Consider the following 17,722-nt stretch of genomic DNA (forward strand, 5'->3'; position numbering starts at 1 on the left):
AACACACAAGTCATGGGATGAATACAGCACAAATAAGCCCAGTTGAATAAACAAATGAAAAGCTTATGACATGCTGTAAATCTGGTCAGATCAGTTTGTCTTCAAAAACTGAACTACCAACAACTTCATCTAAGAGAACATCACAACGTTGTGCTTTTGCCCATCGAAATAAACAACATGATTAAATCACGCCAAACAATGCACATTATCATCCTGGCTCATGGTGGTGCCAGCCAAGGGCGTCAGTTTGTTTTTAAAAGTGGGGGGGGATGGAGACCACAGCACTTTGAGAAAGAACGGCGGCAAAATGCCACAAGCTGGGTTCGAACTCACAACCACCGCACAAAAGATGGAGGCTCAAGCTGTTGAGCTATCGGAACATGCGGGTAGAAGGGTCTGTGGGCCGCTATAGTACTAATTCTCCCGGGCCGAAATTTTGCCCCTGCACGCCTCTGGTCGGAGCTTCCACTTGGCACAGGCGCAAATTTAGCATCTGCGTGTTTTTTTTTTTTTTTTATAACCTCACGAAGGTGTGCTGCGTGTCTGTGCAATTCTCGGCCGAGTGCGGATAGTGCGTTCAGGAACGTCGGAATTTTCTATACTACTGAAAATAACTGGGTTTACAACCGCTTACATGTGAAGAATTTGAATGTGTTGGAGACAAAATGACCCCTGACAAAAAGTGGGGGGGACACGTCCCCACCGTCCCCCCCTAAACTGACGCCTATGGTGCCAGCATCATTCTGTAGACATGCTTCTCTGCTGTAGGTATCGAAAGGCTTTGAAGAGTTGAAGTTAAAATGAACGTAGACAAATATACAGAAGTGAATTTGAGCCTATACTTATTTGACACACTTGTATTTATGATTAATGTAAAGCAATTTCAAGAGATTTTTGTGTCGATTTTGGTATTTAAAGGTGTTTTCTGTTCATCAGTGTCCAAAAGGTTCCATTAAACCTACTTTGATGTAACATTGTAGAAGAATAAAGCATTAAAACGTCCAAGTAGTGACATGCAAAGTAGCAAGTCATCACTTTTGAGGAAGTTCACTTGAGTATTTTTAGTTCGCTTAACTTTTCAACTTCACTGCACAGCCAGACATGCAGCACCCTTCTGCTGATTCAGTCAGACTGTTGAGCACTTTAGTCCAACACCCACTGACTTTTAGACAAAATATCTAAAACACCCATGTCGACCTCAGGTTGAAATACCTTTTCCTCAAGTGCCACCATCGAGTCAGACTTTGGTGATATTCCCATGAGGACCTGCGGCACTCTTGTGTTTTGTGCTGATTAACTTTAGAATGCTAAAATGTGAAACCAGGATGTGAACATATGAAACATTATATGAGTTGGACATCGGCATGTTAGCATTTAGTGCAAAGAACTGACAGTGTAAAACCTCAAATATCAGGCTGCAGTCTTGTAACTCCCTGACATTTATGTGACAAGTTTCAATTACAAGTTCCTTGCCGATAAAAGACGCACACATGCAAACTTTTGGTTATAGTTCTGCTTTAGGAAAGGCTTTAAAGAATGGCAGTGTGAATCTAAATGTTCTTTTTCCGTGATTGTAGTTCATTTGTGAAAACTCAAGACTGTAGAGATCAAAATGTGAGTTTTTTTTTTTTTACGTTATTGCTTGTAAGATAAATATACCCAAAGATTGTCAGTTTCTGATTAAGCAACTACTGTGGTAAATTATCTGATCAGATCATCATTTCATGCATATAAGCAAAACATAGCATCCTTCTAATTACATGCTGATTGCTCAGACATGCATGACAGTTAAAGAGAAACAGTACAGAACGGTGCAAGTTACAGTTAGAGCGGAAAGCTAAAACGGGACTTAAAAAAACAGTTTCCAAAACATCTTAATGCCATCATCTGTGCTAAGTGCATCTGCTGAAACCGCTGACTGATGCTTATCAGTCGCTTCCACTCACGTTCTGAGCAGATGCTGAAGGTGGGAAACGAGGCGCCTTTACAGAGAGAAGGTGTTGTGGTTACAAATGTAAACACATAAATGTCGCTGTGCGTGGGCGCTCCAGTGGGGTGGGGGATCTTTATGTGTGGAAAAAGTGATCAATAACTCTGATTTGAGGTTAGGAAAGTCATATTGGTCATTAAGAGATATTTGTCATCGCAGTCAAATAAGCTCATGTTGCAACTGATAATGTAAATAACATGACAGTCAGTCAGCTTGTGGGAAATGAATGCCTCATATACTGTCAGAGGGTGGAAATACTGATTAATGGCTAAAGTACATTTGTGGTATCCTGTTTATTTTCTGTGTAAATCTCAATATTTTTGTTATATCATCTGCTATTATTATGGAGATATTTTTTTAAAATCAGGTACAATTAATGGGCAACCTAATGATACACTGTAAGAACATGAACACGCGCTTGTTGTAAAGGCTGTCTGACATGTAGAACCAGTATACAGTGAGTCTGTTCTTTATATACTATACTGCCTTGAGCAGGGTTCTTGCACAACTAGTGTGAGGGATTTATGATCAGTGATTGCAACTGTACTAATCTCATGAAGAGAGGAATGAATGATTAGTTTTGGTAAACATACAGCATACAATAAGTCCATTCTTTTTCATGCCATTAACTCCCTCAGGTACAACAAGGGAAGCTTACGGGCTGAACAATGCTTTTATACATGCAATACTTTGACTGTTATAAGAGGAAGTGAACTTGAGCAGGCAGACAAATAGGAACCCTAACACATTTACTTGGTCTTTTGCATCGTCATCACACTTTCTTAATGGACACAAACAACTTGACTGGCCACACTTATTGACAGCAAATCTTCCCCCAACCACTGTCAGCCTGTATGAATCATTATCAGAGCATCAGGGGGAGAAGCTCTTGAGAAATGTTTATGACTCACCCTTTACTCGAAAAGCAGTAAAGGGAGGGTCAGAAGATTCTGCTGAACGTAAAGCAGGAAATTAAGAGGAACACTGAAGAGTGAAGACAGCACAAACCACAGGTTTAAAAAACTCAATTCTTTTTTTTTATTAAAGTTCTATCTTTATGTAATCTGTATATATAAAAGATCTAAAGCCATCAGCCTGAGACTAAGACATTATTCATGGACCAATGGCCTGTGTGACACGTACATATGTTAACAAAACCGTATAAACAGGTGACAAACAGACTTGACAAATGAAAAAGCACCACACAGCGATGTCTTGTGCAGCCAGAGTGATTAGACACAGTCCAAATTGAAACAAGCTTGTGGATCTTGTTGATAAGGAGTCAGCAGAATAAATTACAGTAACCTCGGTTTGCCCATAATTCAGGCCGCAACAGTCTGTTTGTGCTGCTCTGACAAATGACTCGACACTAGCACCAGGCCTGTTTTCTTTTTCCTTTCAGAGAGGTGACGATGGATGTGAAGATGTGCTGAGGCGTTGGCAGCCATACCTGCAGTGTGTGCATTCAACGTACACTGCATGCATTTCCCTGTTCACATGTAAGACAACACGTGTGACTATGTGAGGGGAAAAAGACAGGAAACGGTTGAGTCGAGTGTACACAATAGTGTAGGTTCATTTTCTGAAGCTGTAAACCATTATCTCAGCTGTTATTAAGCGCGTATCGACCACATACAAGGAAAATCTTAATTCATGACTCTGAACATATTTTTGTCCATCATTATTATCAATACCATTTTTTCTTTCACTTCTCTTAAATACAATATTTTACACGTCGGATTAAATACGGCTTAGTGTGGGTGAGTGTGTGTGTGTGTCTCGGGGCCAAAGTAGCGGACGATTTCTTTCCTCCACTCTTTGCTACTGCCACTGTTTTCATGTAATCTATCATGTAGGGCTGGGCTCTCTAGAGAGAAACATAAACTCCACTACAACTGCAAGGACCAACACATAAGGTTTGTTTTTGCATGCACGTTTGATTTCAGTCGCTGTCGCTGGTTTCGCTGCTGGGGTCTCCCTGCACTTTGCTGCGGTGCTGCATGGCACGGTGGTAGGCCACCTGCACTGACTTGCGGATGTTGGATTTCCTGCCCTCCAGCATCTTCTCCTTGTCCAGCTCCTGGTCCACGCCGAGCGGCACCAGCTTCGAGCGTGGCAGCCACTGCCTGCACGCACACAAACACATACGTTACTGTGTAATACTTGCAAAAAGAAAATCGATGCACATGCCAGTCAGTGAATTCAGACTGAGGAAATATCTTGTTAACCCTCATGTTGTCCTGCGGGTCAAACAAAGTTTGAAAGTGTGGACAAAAAGCATATTTTCACGGTGAAACTTCTGGGAACTTTTGGGAGTTTTTGAGCATTTTTTGGTGGAAAAAAAAAGGAAAGTTAAAAAAAAAAAAGTTTCTTAAGAACATTCACAAAAAATCAACCAAAATCCAGCGAAATTCGCTGGATTTTTGGTTGATTTTTTGTGAATGTTCTTAAGAAAATATCAGAAGTTTTGCTGATATATCTGTAATAACTTCACATATTTTTAGGATTTTTTCTGGAAGATTTTCACTCATTTTTTGAAAATATTTACAAGAATTTTCTTGCTAAGTTTGGTTGGATTTTTTATTTATTTATTTAATAAAATTTTTAGGGGAAACGTTTAAGGAATTATTGGAATTTTTCTTCATGAAGGTTTTGCAATTTTTCTGAAATTTGGGGATTTTTTTTGCTGAATTTTTAAAAAAAATTTCAGACAGGGAAACAATATTTTTGGTGCCTGAAAATGAAGGCAACAGGAGGGTTAAAGTGGAGTAAAAATTCCTCTGAAGGCATAATAAGCCCACTGATTTTCTTCAAAGAATACTGAGCTCAGGTGACTTACAGGGTACGACCTGAAAGCAGATGAACTTCCGAATGCCTTCAAACTGTTAGTATGTTTCTCATGGTGTGTTTTTTTTTTTTTTCAAACTGAAGAGACACTAAATGTACATGAATAAGATGACCTAAAATACGGTGTGTTCTTTCCCCCGTTTCTCTAAAACCGCATTTGCCCTATTTCTGCTACGTGTTGTCGTCCTGTGTCTCAGTAAAAAGACTTGAGTTTGCTTTGAAGTATTGCCACAGAGTTACTTGTGTGCGCACATCCAGTAATTTCAGACGCCTTTTTGCTTGCATCCTGTATTTTTTTTGTATCTAGATCAGAAAAACAGTACAAAATCTGTGACATTAAAGTTTGCAAATACAAAAATATGAGACAAAACCCCAAAGCACTGACCAAGTTCTCTTGTTGTCAAAGAAAAGAACCAGGAACAGGTGTTCTCTGGCCTCCTGGGTCATTTGCTCCCCCAGTTTCAGTACGTCCAAAGGGGGGACAGGGATTGGGACGCCCCGGTGGAACACCCCCTCCCTGGGCATCTTTGGATCAATGATCTGCAGGCAAACAGTGGCATGAAGAAGATTAGACTTGCAGCCACAGGAGAGATCACAGCTCACTTGACCATTTGTGGTGTCCACTTGTGTCTCACCAGAGCCGGATATGAAGGATAGCCTCTGCACTTGGCCCACACCAGGTCTAGAGCGTCCAGAGAAGAATAGTCATCAGAGGTCATCCAGCACCCTGACCTGTCCCGACTGCGCACCACTGACAATAAGGAAACCAATCACCATTATGCAGCCTTGCTTCTAGGTATTAAATGGGTACTGTGTACATAGTCGCGTTCTAAGAATTTATGACAACCCACTTCCCTTTCCTTTGAAATATGTTAAATATCCACAGTAATCACCTGTTTCTGGGGAAACTAGGCTGTTGATGCAAGGTACAATTCATTAAGTGCTGGGTCTTAAGTAAAAACTGACCCATTCATCTCTTTTTCTTTGACCGTGTTTCTTATTTCAACAGCTACAGTCACTGTCCCTGTGTCAGGTGGCTTCAACAGTTTCCAACAATGACGAGTATGGAAAATTAAGAATGTCATATTGTTTGTGCGCCTACGCTGCTTTTGAGCCATCAACCACAAATTAGTAGTTCTTTCCTGCCCCTGCACTTAATTTCACTGCAAAACTATCTGGTTCTTTACCGTCAAATGGCAGCATAAATAATAAGGTCGATCTGAGAAAATGTCACTCACTGCTGACATAAATAGAAACAAACTGCAGGTGCACTGTTTTGGTTTCAGCGTGTTAAAATGTGCTTACAGTGTGAAACGCTCCGTGAGCCTCCGACTGAGTAGGAATCATTTTCAGTCCCTGATGTTTCCTCGCTGCTGTCCTCCTGGAAGGCGGAGCGAGAGAACGACGCTTTCCCTCTGCCCTGCTTAGACGGGGTGGTGCTGCGAGAAAAAGCACACAACACTATTAAGATACACATTTATTACAAGCGTTGACAGATAAAAGATAGTTTGCTTGCTGAGCATGCAGGAACTAAACCATAGCAAGTAAAACTGTAAAACAAAGAAGCAACACCTGGTTTGTCACTTTACATGTAGCTATTTGGTTCATTGGTAACCAAGGGCGTCAGTTTGTTTTTAAAAGTGGGGGGGATGGAGACCACAGCACTTTGAGAAAATGTCGAAGAACGACAGCAAAATGTCACAGTCTGGGTTCGAACTCACAACCACCGCACTAAAGGCAGAGGCTCAAGCTGTTGAGCTATTGGTACATGTGGGTAGAGGGGTCTGTGGGCCACTATAGTACTAATTCTCCCGGGCCGAAATTTTGCCCCTGCACGCCTCTGGTCGGAGCTTCCACTTGGCACAGGCGCAAATTTTGCATCTGCACGTTTTTTTTTTAACCTCACGAAGGTGTGCTGCGTGTCTGTGTAACTCTCAGCCGAGTGTGGATGGTGCGTTCAGGAGCGTCAGAATTTTCTATACTGCTGAAAATAACTGGGTTTACAACGGCTTACATGTGAAGAATTTGAATGTGTTGGAGACAAAATGATCCCTGACAAAAAGTGGGGGGGACACATCCCCACCGTCCCCCCCTAAACTGACGCCTATGTTGGTAACAAAACAAAAAAAAACAGGGTTTCTGCAGCAATCAGCTGCTTTTTAATGCCATTTTAATGGTATACTGTAAACATTTTAATGCCACGACCGTGAACTCAACAAATTACACAGGTTTGGGTTTTTTTGGTAAAAGATGACTTCTATATGAAAACTGTCCAAACATCTCATCATTTCTGAATCTGGAAACCACCCCTGACCACCTACGGGCTGCAGTCATTCTCTGAATTCCACATTTTCTAACCATTTTTGCCGAATTTGTATTTCCCAGCTCTCCTCCACCTGGTCCAACCTGCTGGCCACTTTCCAAACACGCAGTTTTTGTACCTGACCAGTCGGAACAAATACCGCAATGCTTCAGCTTATGCAGATGCATATATATATATATATATATATATATATATATACATATATCTGACGAAATGCAGTCTATAATTACATACTATTATATTAATATTATCAAATATTTTATCTTGAAAACTGCAGAAAGAACTTTTAATGCCACTGAGAATCAAAGTTAATGATTTTTAATGCCTTCATTTTCACAAAATCAATTTAATGATTATTGATGCTTCTAATGCCCTGCAGAAACCCTGAAAAGTGTGTCAGAGGAATTTTTTTGAATAACTGGCACATGCTTTAATCACCTGGTTCTGTCAGAAGCTGCACTGCTGCTGCTGCTGGTTGTGGACTCAGAGTCTGAGCTGGAACGAGGGAGGCGAGGCTCATTTCTGTACACCCGGAAGCTTTCTGTTACTGGCTGGTTTCCCGTGTCGAAGCCGTTACTTGGCAAACCTGAGAGAAAGAGACAGAGACATGTCAGCGGATGTGTCACTGAAAAACTGCTCAGGAAAAGTTTGGTGCACTCTGTCCGAGCCAACCTGGCAGCAGGTCGTCGTTGTCGCTGTCACTGTCGGAGCTGGAGCTGGTATGGGGGCTGCGAGGTCTCTTCCTCTGCCTGTTTACTGACAGCAGGGGCAGCTGTGGGGGTCCGATGGGGCTTTGGCTCACCCCTGCACCGCCGTAACCAGCGTCCCGGTTTTTAGGGGGCCGTCCTGGCCTTTTAGGGGGTCCAGCCATTTTTTGGTTCTTCTTAGAGAAGAGGACGGATGTCCGACGGCCCACCTCTGGAGCCAGGGCAGATGAGGACACACTGAGATCTTGATGGAAAGAGAAGTTTATGTTAAAACACAAGCCAGAGTTTACAGTATTGCTTTCCTTTTATCATGTGGCACATTAATGATGCTGATGTATTTCCCTAGACTTACCCTTTCCACCAATCTCCTGACTGCTGCTCTCTCCTCCCTCGTCGTGGTGTCCTGCAGATGATGAGTGATGGGGCAGGGAAGAGCCCCGATCTCCTCCGCCCACAGACTCCCGGCCCCCCATGCCAGAGCCTCCCTCCCGCTGGTGTGCAAGCTTCCTCTTGATCACGCTGATCTCTTTTCTCAGAGCTTTGGCTCTGCGAGACTGACCAATGCTGTGCTTCCCCGAGCTCACCTCATCAAGGCGTGAATGCAGGTAATGCAGCTGCTCTTCCAGTGGCAGTCTGCGCCTGTTTTCTGGCAGCAGCAGGTCTGTAAAAGGCAGTTAAATATGTCAAAGATAAAACGATGAAATAATCATAAAGGCGGTCAAATATGACTGAAAACTATCAAATAAAGGGGCGCTGTTTTTAGCTTCGTGAACAAAATATTTGGTAGATCAAACTTAATCTGTTAACTTAATTTTCTTTGTTGTTAAAACAAAGAAATAGTGAAGCAAAAAGCCAGCATTGACAACTGAGGAGTTGTGATGAGATTTAAGCTGAGAACTGATTTACATGACTGTCAGGCGCCATCTGCTGTTCATAAGGCTTTACTGTAGCACACATCTCTCATCTCTACAATAAATTCTTATTGAGCTGTCTTATTTGACACACATACTGTTCCAATGCTCACAGTTTATGACTAAGAATGCATTAAAATTGACAGTGGCATTTAATAAACAATAATAATAAACCAAATAATGTCAAAGTCCACAGAACCGTGAACACTAGACTTTAGTATGTCTGTACCAGCTTTCACTCTTTTACCATAATGTCAACCACAATTCATGTCTGGCTCTATTATACACTTGTGCCATCCACTTCTCTTCCAGTTTCTTAGCCACCCTAATGCTCTCTAGTGTTTCATTCACATTTGTGTGGTGTAGTGAAATAAAGCATTTCATCATCTCATCAACCCTCCACCCTGCCAAATGATCCTGACTTACCACTTTAGAATATACTGCATTGACTCCAAGTGCAAGCTTTTAATTGGCCACAAAATGTGACCTAGAAGTTCTTTTAAAATATAATTCGTTTGAAATATTTCATCCCTCCACTGGTACTAAAGGAGAATGTTTTGGCTGCCAACAATCTCCCAGTCAAAGTCAAACACTCACCATCTTCAGTGGAAGACAACGGCCGGTCTCTTTCTCTCTCCCTTTCTCGCTCCCGTTCTCTCTCTCTCTCTTGGTCCCGTTGGCTGTCTGGGCTTGGTTCTCGAGGCAGGTGCATGCCGGTCTCATAGTCGAAACCAATCCGCTCAGCGTGGCGTCTGGCCGTTCTTATGACGGCCCCACCCATCTCTCTGAGCCGTAGGGCGGCGCGGTAAAAAACTGTGTCCTTGGCGTTATATTTTAGGCAGTTGTTGACAATAAGACCAAAGTCAGCCTCGAAGGCCTCAAAAGTAAGGTAGCGATGGGACTCCAGCAAGTTCCACATCGTCTGAAAGTCCATTGGAGTGTCAATGTGGTCCAGGTAGTCTGGCACCTGTGGGATAGAGCAGTAATCACACAGAGCTACGGCCTGCACCTTTTAATGTGCGTTTGTATGACACAGTGAATTTTTTAGCAAGGATGAGAGTTTAAAAGTTGCTTTAAAAGGTATCATTTAATGATGACTGTCTATTCAATGACAGAAGACAAATACAGAATTTTTGAGGTTGCTACCACTAAGAGAGAACATAAAGAACACACCATGTACTACTTAGGGCTGTAGTGTCAACACTGACTGATCAATTGGTCAGTAAGTATGCGCTCATCCACCCAACTTATCACTAATCAATCTGTTGTTCATTTCAAAAGGAGAAAAGCTCTACATCAACAGATTTCCAGGATTCATCCATCATTTTTGGTGAAGGGAGGATCTGACTACCCGTCAACACTATCACATTTTTACAACTTTTAACTCAATCAGCGTAATGAAAACTGCTAGGTTTCATTTATCTAACATTTACTGAACATTTACTCTGAGTCGGCTCCAAAACATTTGACACCAGGTTAAAGAAATGATCGATGTGGCTGCATTATGTTAAAACCTGTGACCAAAAAGCTGGGTGTCAACTTTGCAAACAGCGGTTTTCTTTCAGCTCAACGTGATAAATCATTCAAAAACTGTTGGCTAATTTGTCAGTGTTACATCACTCAATAGCTCTACAAATGTGCATATATTATATAAACCACTTAATATGTCACTCTTTATTTGCTTAGTATTGTTTTTTTTTGTGTTCCATGACTTTCTTCCTTCACATTGCTTGTGTACGTTAAATAAAAATGGATGACATTCGTACTTTCTCATCACATTCTGCCATGTTGTGGATTGAACTAGAAGTAAATATACACTATGAGTTATGATTAGCACTGTCCTGCCCATCTAACAGATCATTTAACACAGTGAAAGGATAAAATAAAACTATAGACGGGTCATACAGCTATGTCACATGCCATATTTAAACTTTAAAACAACCGCTTTGGGGTGAGGATTTCTCATTTCGTTAAATTCCTGTTTCCTCAACTTCTCTTTCCATGCCTCCTCCGCTCACATTGCAGGTGGGAGGAGATTAAGATATGAGGAGTCGAGAGTACACGCTCTAGAAAATGATATGATGGGTGTCTCTCTGCAAAATAGTGATGAAAGGACACTTATTTTTGCTGAGACGAAAACTTTGTTATTACAATGGCTAATTCCCAGCAAAAGAATATTCCAACCGATCAACTGTTGGTACGATTTTCGTTGACCAAAGTTTACTTCAGTTTACTACAGCCCTAGTACTACTGGATGAAAATGGAGGCAAAAACATTAATACACCAACATTCACAAAAACGATATTGCTATGAAAAACAGAAAGTGAAATTGAATATGCAAACCTCTTGTGTGTGTTTGTTTGTATTTACCTCTGCCAGCGGCACAGGCTCAGTGAAAAAATTGTTAGTGTCTCTTTCCTGTAACTGTTCCAAAGTACTCCTCAACAGCACCAGGAAAGGAGTCAGCTGCATCTCCAGCGCCATCTGCTGCATTTTAATCTGAACACACACATTTTCACACACATTTTCAAACGTGTTCACCTGAACAACAAGTGTCTATGTACACACAAATTCAACTCAGACTGACATAAAGAAATGACGTAAATACTAATCGCTATTCTATACAGCTCACTGGAAAAACCTGCCAATAAATTTGGGGTTATAAACTCAATCGCATTTGTGCCTCACCGTTTCCCTCTTGAGTTTTTCCCTCTTGCGGATGAGCTCCACCAGTAGCCTCGCTCTTTCCAGATCGTGCCTCAGTCTCTGCCACGCCTTTAGCTGCTCCTTTAAAGCAGACTGTTTCTCCTCACTGTCTCTCTGCAACACCAAAATGCACAAACCCTTAAACATGCTAAGACAGACACTGGGAAAACCACAAACTAACAGCAGAATACACAAAATTTACCGAGGGAAGCTGCGATGAAGGCTGCGGTGGGAGCGGGTCAATGTGTCGCTGTGACTGAAGGTGGGTTTGAAGCCGACGCAGAAGAGGTACACCGTTGCGACTTTGCCTCTTCAGGGTCCAGTAGCTGTGAAGTCGCTGCATGAACTGGCTCTTCCTGGGTACCGTTAAGTTACTGGTGATTTTGCTCAGCCTGGAGAGAAGCAAACACTGCGTTAACTCTTCCATTTCATAAATGTAAAGATCTTTTCTATTGTCATAGGGAATATCTTCCTTGTTCCAAAAAAACCCGGAGATTTCACCTTAGAGCACTCGCAGATTAGTATGCAACAGAAAAACACAGTGATATGATCCTGATTTATTCCTACAATTGATGATTTTGGGTTTCAGGGTTTTCCCTGCATCATGCAATATTCCAAAGAGGTCTTAGCAAACACCAATGGAGAATTACCTGTGCCCAAAATCAAAATTACTAAAGAAAAAAAGAATAACTTTTTATTTACAATGGTGGTCTTGGGTTTTATTCTTTCAAGCATAATACACATTTTTGTTAATCAAACTGTAAGAAATAACAGGAAAAGACATACATTTCTATCAAACAGAGTAGCAAAGACTTATTGCCTTCACTCTAAGCGGACTCATCATGCTACTACTGTGCATAGCCACCCCATGAATGTCCTTTCCAAGCCAGGAAAAACCCTGATTTTGATTAACTTGCTGCTTCACATGCCTTTTTCTATTACAAGATAACCTGGGAGGTCAACATCAGGTATTCAGTGTAGGTGAATTGCCTACCTGTGAGGTGGTATGCAGGGCACAGAAACCACAGGTGCAGCAGCTCTCCTCTCAGCTAAGATTTTCCTCGCTCTTTTCATCTTCAGTCTGGATTTGGCCTTCGCCCTCTTTGCTCGTTCGGAGCTCCAACCCTTGGAGTCGTCATCGTGGCCGATGCTGGGCTCATCGTCCTCCTCCAGCTCTCCATCGCTGTGAGACGACCCCATGCTGGCCCCACCTACTCCTCCCAAAGGCCGGGCCGATCCTGGGGGCGTGTGGATGTCACAGTATGCCGTCTTGCGGACGCTGAAAGACGTGCCGTTGGCCCCAGTCTCTCGGACGGGCTCCATTTTCATATAGAGACCCGCCTGCTGGGCACAGGTGACGTGGAAGGCGGTGTAACAGTTGGCTTTGTGACACTGGATGCAGGCGCCGGAGCCACGCTGTTTGCAGATGTAGCAGGTGAGCTTCCAGCGGGCAGGAGGGATGTGCTCGATACTATCGATGGGCTCCAGGAAGACTGTGTTAGCGAAGCAGACCTGAGGAATGACAGCAAAATCCATTTTACTGGGATAATTTTTTTTTTTAAAATTTTATTTAACCTTAATTTAACCAGGAGGGATTAAGAACCTCATTTTCAAGGGAGTCCTGCCCAAGATAGGCAGCAGAAAGTACAAAGCACAGTTAAAAAATTACACAGTTAAAACATAAATACGAAAAAAAAGCAAGATATAAAAAACAAGTGCATGTTGTGGAAACGGCCTCAAGAACTCGCAGTTTAAATTTAAAGGCACTCAATGTGATGAACTCGGTTAATTTCCAGTCTTTCTACAACATATTTCAGGCAGAAGGTGCAGAATAAACCAAAGCCTTTTTACCCAGTTCAGTACAAACATATGGAGCTGAAAGCAACAGATGATCTTGTGAGCGGATCAAGTGAAGATCAGAACTTTCCTGTGCAGTTAAGGAGCAAATGTAGGTAGGCAGTAGTAAAATATTGCCTCATATATGAAAATATACCAATGATGGATCCTTCTGGTGGCTAAAACAGGCCATCCCACCCGAGAGTATAACTCGCAGTGGTGCGTTGACATTTTACAGTTAGTAATAAACCTCAAAGAAGCATGGTAAACAGTGTCAATCATTCAAAGACATTGAGCATAATGTAAAAAGCTAGCCTAGCCGCGCTAGACCCATGCTCTGAAGACACAATGGTCTAGGCACGCTCGACAGGGAGGGAGGCGGGCTAAAAGGTTGTCTATCAAATCACTCTGCAGCAATTGGGTAGGTATACAACCAATCAGCGCAACGAATAGGCTCCTAGAGCGCCGGAAATCAGAGGATGCCGTAGTTCGGTGAAGCCTTATTTATACAGTCAATGGGTGAAGCTCAAGTATATTACAGACATGTTAACAGAAAGATTATTCAGAGTCGGTGCTAATGGAGCTCAACGACTGTTGTCGTTTTTGTTGTCGACCCTGGCAGAGAATTAAATTCGTTGCCGTGGGTTGTCTAGCGTGGCTAGGCTAGTTGTTTCCGGTTGTTTCTGTCAGAATCGTCACGCCTCTGTCGTCACTTAGTTACGCCCGCCTTCTGACTCTACACTTCATGGTGATTCGTCTGGCCAGTTTTAGGAGCATCCAACCTCGAGCCTTATGGAGTGTAACTAGAACCACCCTGGCAGAGAATTAAATTTGTTGCCGTGGGTTGTCTAGTGTGGCTAGGCTAGTAAAAAGCTTCAACGAGACAGCAAATTGACTGAGAGCTGCTAAATTGTACAACAACCATGGATATATTCATCTGGCTACGAATCTCTCTATAATTTTTTGCATATGGTGCCTGCACTTATGCATCATTCTAACAGTCTTGGACAATGCAGAGTGCATCAATATCTGCATGATTAAGTAATTCTAATCAAACATGCATGCACTGATGTATGGATTTACCTCTGGGATCCAGAGGGCACACACTACGTGGGCCCAGCGAGCGTCGTCTGTCTGTTTGAAAGCGCCTCCCTTGTTGGGACACAGTGCACAGTCCACAGCTCTGCTCGGTGACTGCAGGCAGCGACGACATAACCACTGGCCCTCTGGGATGTAGGGGACCCCATAGCACTCCTGGTGTACCGCCAGGTTACACATGTCGCAAAACAGGATCACATTGCTGTTTTGGCACTCCCCGTCGTTACAGATGCAACAGACAGCATCTTCATCGATTAAGGTGCTGGGGTCGGCCTGAGAGAGAGGAGCACGAGAACACATCAGAGCTGGATGCAATCTGTGCGTGTTTCAGGGGTTAAATATTATCTGAGCACTGAAACATCCCAGTTCATGTACCTTGTTGTGGCTCTCAAAGTAGGACTCTTTCTCTAAGCGGTCCATTAAGTACTCAAAGACCTCCTGAGGGATGGGTGTCACACCGTCACGCCTCCGCTTGTCGTTCATGATGTCAAGCCAGATGTAGTCCTCCTCATCGATGTCATACTCAACCTCCTCATCCAGCTCCTCCACGGATTTATCAATGTACCTTAAGTGCAGAATTAAAGAGAAGAATAAAATGTGTATATATTTTTGAAAGCAGAAGATGGAACAAAAAGAAAAGCAATTAACTGAGAGTAAATAACCGGCACCAACTTCAACTTTCTATAGAAAGAGGAAATAAAGAGAGAATAGGATGAGGAATCTGAGGTGAGGTTTCCTGACATGTGACCAACAATGAGCCATGCAACTGCAAATAAACTGTGTGAATTATTCTACCAGGCTCTGTAAAAAGCCTGTCATGTACTTATGAATAATTCTGCCACTAAGTATTCTACCTGCCTGTGAAATCAGATAATACTTCTTATTGCAGACCTGTAGTACGATGATGGCCGAGGAGGAGCGTCAGGTCTTTCTTGGTCCAGTTCTCTGAACACGGCCTCAGGGAGCTTGACTGCAGGACCAGACTGAGCACTGTGATGATGAGACGAACCGTCCTTCTTCTTCTCTTTACTCTTGTGCTTCCCAGACTTTGGAGTGGCTTTGCCCCCATTTGAAGATGGGATATCTGAGCGGTCCTTGCCACTGCCGCCTACTTCGCTACCCCCAGCACCTCCGTCGCTACCGTTACACACCCCTCCACCACTGCTGCCAGTTCCAGACGGTGGAGCATCCTCTGCATCACTGTCCTCCTCTGACACCACGTCAATGTTCTCAAAGATGCTGATGCGGTGAATGCGTCCTTGTATCTCCAGCTCCACCATGCGCTGCGCCTGGGCATAAGTCATGGTCTCTCTCCCCGGAGAGTGAGAGCGCTCTGACCGGTTGGGGCTACCAGGTGTGTTCCCCCCATGACCCGGCCCTCCTCCTCCTCCCCCGTTGCCTCCACCGTCATCTGTATCCCCTGAACCGGCTAGCGAAGCACGAGGAGGCCGTCCTTTCCTCTTCTTCTGGGGCACAGTCTGCGCAGGAGTTGGGTTGTCATGGTCATAGTGGTAAAGGTGGTACTCAATGCCGCTGTAGCTTTTGTAGACCTTCCGGCAAGTCTCCACGGGGCACTCATAAGGGGGCTTTGTGGCCCGCAGGTTGTGACAGAATGTCTTTACATCAAAGTCCAGCCCCATTGTGCCAACAGCCACTGCTGGGACAGATGGTGTTCAGGTTTACATCTGAAACAGGGGAACAAACAGGGGGACCATAATTTAATTGTAATTGCACTGCTATACTTTCAAAGTACAGCAGATTAGTCACACATTGGGTATTGTTAATGAAGTGATGCACAGACCAGTCTAGACGAGTCGTGCCTGCACGTTGTGCACCTGTTATGGTGCAGTCACGTGACCGTACCCCCCGACTCCCAGGAGCGACCATATTGTTGTGCTCGGTTTCCCAGTAACAGGTGCAATTTAGGTCAACATTTCTGTTTATGATCCCACAGTCGTGTCAAGCTGTCTCGCATTGAAACACACGGCTAAGCAGCTGACTGTAAATTGAAGTTCGTTTGGAGCCTTCAAACTAATCAGGCGAGACCAGTTGTGCGGGGAGAAAATTTTAGCTAGTTTGAAAGGCCCCCAACACAACCACAAAACTAAATGTATTTTAATCCAGCTAACGTTAGCAGTTGCCCCAAACAATGAAACATTCCGGGCTGCTGTTAGCCAGCAAGCTAACAGGGGTTAGCAAATAAGAGCAGCCAGTCACTTTCCAAAGAGCATAGCTACAGAGAGCAGCTACAAGACATAAAGTAAGCTTACTAATTAGCTAACCGTAGCGTCTGTTATTTATCCATCTTTACCGTCGCTCAGTGCTTCATTCAGCTCAGGAACGTTTAATTCACAAAGCTGCATCCTCACAGCAAATGTTAGCTCCGACAGAGACAGATGTAAACCTCACAGGGCTCTTTGGTTCAGCCAGTTAGTAAGAAATAAAACGCACGAGAGTGTCTGAAGTTACATACGCTGTAGTCTGACTGGAACTAAAATGACCATTCAGCAGCAGCGTTTCCCTCCACAATGACCTCACCCTGTGAATCCCAGATACTGTGTCGCTAAATGACAGTTTAACGTCTGATTTCATGAGGTTACCACACAGCAGCAGCGTGTGTGAGGCTTAATCATATCGAGGTCCATCAACCACTCAGCATCTTAGCAGCTAAAAATGTCTGAAATGTGTTTGCGGTATGAGGAAAATAGCCAGGCATGCTTATTTTGCATCAAGGCTCTACCTAACGTCACTTCATGTTTCCAGGTTACAGTAGGCTAAACTGAATTACCGTCGCTACGGCAAAAATGCGCCTAGAACTAGCTTTCATTTGGCAAAATGTGACCCAATACTGCACCAAACGAGCCCTTTTTAACCGTTTAACGCTAGCACTACAGACCTTGACCAACGTTATAAACACTTACTACTCCACGTTCCTCAAGACTGCGTGCGTCGGAAAGCTCACGGCAGCTCAGACGGCTTGTAGATCGATTTTTAATTCATTAGATAATCCCAGATGATGTCCCAGGAAGCGTAGGTACAGTGAAATGTTTTTATGAAACCATATACTATCCCTATCATTTCATTGTGTTGGGAATAATTCAGGAACTCGCTTGAACAAAAGGGGCAACCATTGCTGTAGCGCTACGCCGCCGTGGACGCGGGTCGACACATTCGCCGCACAAAGCAGGACCTACTTCTCCACTAAAATGGAGCCCGTGGGAACATTTTAGAAGAGATTTCATGATCGTGTAAATTCCATTTATTCACAGAGCCTGCTGACCGTTTTATTTTGCTTTTAATTTTT

The 17,722-nt window shown here is 43.3% G+C and overlaps 1 protein-coding gene across 5 annotated transcripts; it reads right to left on the reverse strand.

Moving 5' to 3' along the window:
• Nucleotides 1–3,004: 3,004 nt before the first annotated feature.
• Nucleotides 3,005–17,579, reverse strand: brpf1 (bromodomain and PHD finger containing, 1). Of its 5 annotated transcripts, none has more exons than XM_022205029.2 (16): nucleotides 17,340–17,579; nucleotides 15,310–16,103; nucleotides 14,794–14,983; nucleotides 14,404–14,691; nucleotides 12,479–12,996; nucleotides 11,687–11,876; nucleotides 11,467–11,598; nucleotides 11,149–11,277; nucleotides 9,376–9,745; nucleotides 8,220–8,528; nucleotides 7,833–8,111; nucleotides 7,599–7,746; nucleotides 6,143–6,276; nucleotides 5,473–5,519; nucleotides 5,223–5,377; nucleotides 3,005–4,116 (listed from the first exon to the last, which is right to left on the reverse strand). In XM_022205029.2, the coding sequence occupies exons 2-16, from the start codon at nucleotides 16,056–16,058 to the stop codon at nucleotides 3,933–3,935; spliced, it is 3,822 nt and encodes a 1,273-aa protein (XP_022060721.1). In that variant the 5' UTR covers nucleotides 16,059–16,103; nucleotides 17,340–17,579; the 3' UTR covers nucleotides 3,005–3,932. The 5 variants fall into 5 exon arrangements, with proteins under 5 accessions (XP_022060721.1, XP_022060718.1, XP_051806176.1 ...); XM_022205026.2 differs by having other exon boundaries at nucleotides 5,473–5,588; XM_051950216.1 differs by lacking the exon at nucleotides 17,340–17,579 and adding an exon at nucleotides 16,892–17,318 and having other exon boundaries at nucleotides 5,473–5,588.
• Nucleotides 17,580–17,722: the final 143 nt, after the last annotated feature.

Source organism: Acanthochromis polyacanthus, chromosome 6 (assembly GCF_021347895.1).
Source record: "Acanthochromis polyacanthus isolate Apoly-LR-REF ecotype Palm Island chromosome 6, KAUST_Apoly_ChrSc, whole genome shotgun sequence".
In the NCBI taxonomy this organism is placed as follows: Eukaryota; Metazoa; Chordata; class Actinopteri; family Pomacentridae; genus Acanthochromis; species Acanthochromis polyacanthus.